This window comes from Botrytis porri, assembly GCF_014898465.1.
Source record: "Botrytis porri strain MUCL 3234 chromosome Unknown BPOR_004, whole genome shotgun sequence".
NCBI classification, from domain to species: Eukaryota; Fungi; Ascomycota; class Leotiomycetes; order Helotiales; family Sclerotiniaceae; genus Botrytis; species Botrytis porri.
Window position 1 is genome coordinate 2,905,435 of NW_024066078.1, and position 4,410 is coordinate 2,909,844.

General features: G+C 37.5%; 2 protein-coding genes across 2 annotated transcripts; one reads left to right on the plus strand and one right to left on the minus strand.

The window, feature by feature from the left end:
• Window positions 1-483: 483 nt before the first annotated feature.
• EAF01_003765 (uncharacterized protein) lies at window positions 484-870 on the plus strand (the record flags this gene model as incomplete). Its single annotated transcript, XM_038912019.1, has 1 exon — window positions 484-870. One exon carries the CDS (start codon window positions 484-486, stop codon window positions 868-870), a length of 387 nt encoding a protein of 128 aa, XP_038773254.1.
• A 2,271-nt stretch (window positions 871-3,141) lies between these two features.
• On the minus strand, window positions 3,142-4,177 carry EAF01_003766 (uncharacterized protein; the record flags this gene model as incomplete). Its single annotated transcript, XM_038912020.1, has 2 exons — window positions 3,142-3,704; window positions 3,763-4,177. The coding sequence occupies 2 exons, from the start codon at window positions 4,175-4,177 to the stop codon at window positions 3,142-3,144; spliced, it is 978 nt and encodes a 325-aa protein (XP_038773255.1).
• Window positions 4,178-4,410: the final 233 nt, after the last annotated feature.

The following is a 4,410-nucleotide window of genomic DNA, read 5'->3' on the forward strand; positions in this document are numbered from 1 at the left end:
ATATTATATAGCTTAATAACCTTTCAAATCAAGAGTTTTTTATCTATTTTAATAATTTTAATAGCTGAAAGTGTTCTACTTTCTTTATTATTCAATCATATAATAAATAATTAATAAATCGCATATTGAAATTGAAAAATATAAATTGAAGTAAAAATAATATATGTACTAATATAGTATACATACTAATAAATCATATTAAGTCTTTTTAAATTATCTAAAAAATTAAAATTTATATTTAGTTTAATAATATTAGAGAAAAAAGAGGTTTTGTATTGAAACTGATTTCTAGAATTAAATTAATGAGAACTTCTGGAACTTATCAATGGAGATAAGGTCACAAGATGGATTGGAGAGAAGAGGCATATCATCGCATACCCAGTCTCCAGCAAGCAGATCTATAACCTCTCCACAGTCCAACCCGACACAAATTTTGCTGCAGCTCCCTCAGCTACCTATACTAGTAAATGTGACAAGAACGCTATGTTGGACATATTCTCAGACTTCTGCCCTAAAGTTCAACGTATGTTGAACCTTGTTCCTGATGGTGAGGTATGCGAATGGAAACTTCGTGTCCACAGTCCTCTCCCAACTTGGGTCCGAGGATCCATTGCATTAGTCGGAGATGCCTGCCATCCAACTCTTCCTCATTTAGCTCAGGGTGCCGCTCAAGCAATTGCAGATGCTGCCGTATTAGGTGCGGTGTTTTCCAAATGTCCTTCAAACAGCCCATCAGATATCAACAAATCTTTACTCGTTTATGAGAGCGTCAGAAAAGAACGAGCCGAGACCCTTGTTGAGCTGGCTGCACAATCCGGTCGAGCCTTACGTTTAGGCGATGGAGCTGCGAAGGCAGAGAGAGATAAGTAATTCGCTGCATTGAAACAAAAGGGGGGAGCAGTTTCAGACAAGTGGGCCGATGCTGATGCTCAAAAGAAGATTTATGGTTTTGATTGTTATCAAGTTGCTCTTGAAAGGTTTGACGATCTATTTGCTAAAGTTGAAGAGGGTAAATTTGTCGGTTTGGACCAACCAGTTATTAGCTCAGGTGAGAACGGAAATGCTGCCAATATATGATATCAATGTAGATACAATGTAAACCTTATCTCAAATGTCAGCACCTACTCGATTCTGCACCTGGGACTGTTTGTTCCAATTTGTGCGTAGAGGTAAATTTATTGACTACTGTTTCGAGATTGCGTAACCAACCTGAGTTATATAAATAAAATACATGCGCGATAGATCCACAACCAAAAGCTTTATTAAGTCGGATACCCTACTTTCGGGCCACCCCCCTTTTGGGCCACTTTTTATACCAAAAATGGAATTTTTAACTTTCTTATTTATGAATAGAATTTATTGAAAATTTATATATATATAATTTAGATCATTTTTAGTTTAGCTTGAAAATTTCAGATTTTTAGGAATTTTCTGTATTAAGATCTAGAGCTTCAAAATATCGATTTTTAAATTTGTATGAGAATCACATACAAATTTGAAACTTTTATAAAATCTTTAATAGCTTTAATAAAAATTATTAAAAATAACCTATAAAATTTTATTATAAATTTATAACATGTTTATTTTGAAGGATTCAGAAAAGAAAGAAAATTTCCTATAAATAGATATTTAAAAGAATACCCTCAAAATTACAGGGATTATTTATACTACTTCAAACTCATTGTATACTATATCTTTATATTTGTTAATTTTTTTGAATTTTTTTTTGAATTTCTATATAGATTTAAGCTCAAAACTTTCAAAAAGATATACAGTTTTCTTTTGATGATTGTTGTTAAAAAGTTATTAAAGATTTTATAAAAGTTCTAAATTTATATATGATTCTCATATTATCACGGGGCCGGCAGGCAAGAATAAGGCTCCAGTAACTTTGCCCTAATATAGCAAAGTTGTAGCGATTCGGATAATAGGTTCAGATTTTAGGATTAAGACGTAGCTCGAAGAGCTACAATACAGGATCTTTCAAGTTGAAGATATATAGAATTTTCCCAAGCGAGCTAGCCCGATCGGGCCCTAGCTCACTTGCGCTCCGGCGTAAGCGCCCATTCCGGACCCCTCCGAGAGGTACAATATGTCACGTGATCTCACACCGTGACACATATAAATTAAAAAATCGATATTTTAAAGCTCTAGATCTCAATACAGAAAAATCCTAAAAATCTAAAATTTTCTGATTAGATTCAAAACAATCTGAATTATATATACACAAATTTTCAATAAATTCTATCCATAAATAAGAAAGTTAAAAATTCCATTTTTTGAGATTTTTAGTGGTAAAGAGTGGCCCAAAACAAGGGTGGCCCGAAAGTAGGGTACCCCGACTTAGATTGTCGTCCACTTTGTGGCTTATCGTGCGGGCAATGTCACTGAACATAATTGCCAGACGATTAGCGACAAGAGAGCACAACTTTCAAGAAGTGTCTAGCCACCACAATATACAATGACAGCAAGAAAGTTCCAGAACGAAGAACTTTTATTTTGGAGCCCTTATTAGCAATAGTACGTACGAATGACGTCTTCGGATTTATCTAATGCATAAGGTAAACATCAGACAGCGACTGGACTCGCACGTCCATCGGAGCTAGTGGACCACAGTATCATTTTTTTTTGTTTGCACCGAAACTGTTTCAAGGACCAGATGAGTTTGAAATTAGTGTCTCGATGATTTAAGGCTGAGAGAGATTGTTTAAGGTTATTGTTGCGAAGTCTAAGCACAAAAAGAAAAGCATTTTTGGTAGGTTAAAAACATTATAATTAAAAATGAGCGTAATATCAAAAGCCGCTCAAAGTGTCTACTTGAATGTGGTCTGTGGTGTAGAATCATTCGACAAATATAATTTTGTGCTTTTGGAATAAACTCCCCGACAAACGCCTATGATCCAATTAATTGGTCCCATATTTCCACTTAAAATAAAAATCGTGAATGAATCGTTATCATCGTCCCAGAAACTCGTCTGTTGTACTACATGCCTATTCTCATGTTGCCCCCTACTCTTCCGCCACCCTTTATCCACTCACTCGCCAGATACATATCTTTTGTTCTGGGAATTGTCGATCAACAATGTCTTGTTGAGTTCAAAGAAATTGCATAACAATTGCCGTAAAAGAAGTTACCTAAATCTAGATTGTTGAACCCGTAGAATCAGGAGATCCAAATCGGCTCTTCCGAATGTTTGGATCATCCGTCAAGATTTTAACATCGAACCCCCTCTCCAAATCTATGGGAGACATTTGACCTTTAGCCGTACCTTCGAATTGTCCTAAAGCTCCAGATCCTTGTATCGCTCTGGGTAGTCCGCGAAGAGTTTCAATAATAAGATCGGCTTGCTGCATGCTTAAGCCCTCCTCCTGTTTTTCTTTATCCGCATCCCCGCCAACCAATTCATACTTCATGGCTTTCAGTCCCAAGTACAATCCTGCGGCAAGGAAAGATCCGAAAGCAGGACCAAACCAGTAAATCCAATGATAACTTGGGAATGAAGCTTGAACGATGGCCGGTGAAAAAGCTCGGGCAGGATTGATTCCTGCCCCTGTCCAAAAGATACCGACAAGGTGGCCAATGAAAAGTGAAAATCCAATACCGATAGGCGCGACAAATGTAGACTTTGTCTTTTCGGCGACGAGCATGAGAATTGTGAATACGAGCATAAAGGTTAAGATTAGTTCCATGAATAAGCCTTGGACTTTATCCAGATCGAATTAGTAAAGTGTCTTTCGCTTCCCTGGATTGTTCATGCTTACAATCTGTAACACCTGGTCCAAGTGATACTGCGAAAAGTATTTCATCTCCCGGTATAATACCTTTGACTGCTGCAGCAGCCAAACTTCCACCAACAAGTTGAGCAGGTATAAGTATCAATGCTTTCGTAGGAGACACTGCTCCAACAAGCACGAGCGCGAGAGTGACGGCCGGGTTAAACTGCCCCCCACTGACACGAAAGAAAATCCAAACGTTTGCTGCAAGACTAGATCCAAATGCAAGGGCGATATATAACAGTTTTGATGTATCAGTCGCGTTGGGTGTAAGAGGCTTAGTTCCGTTGGGTTGGTTTGCGGTTTGTGCTGCAGCAAACGCGAAGAAGAGGAACAGAAAAGTGCCAACTAGTTCACCGATCATAGAGACCAAGTAATCTCTAGCTGGGCTTCTCAATGCCATGATGCTTGATATCGCTTAGATGGTTCTAACTGACATATAATCTAGAGATTACCAAATCAAGGTAGTACGACTCCAAACAACTGGACTTTTCACAATAGTGCAAGGGAAAGACTATAGAAACAATGCAACCTATATTTAAAAAGGATAACGAAGAAAGTAAGACAGCGGGGAGGAGGGGTTATAATAATAGAGCCATTATACAGTGTAGCAATCAAACTGGTTCTCTGAGTATT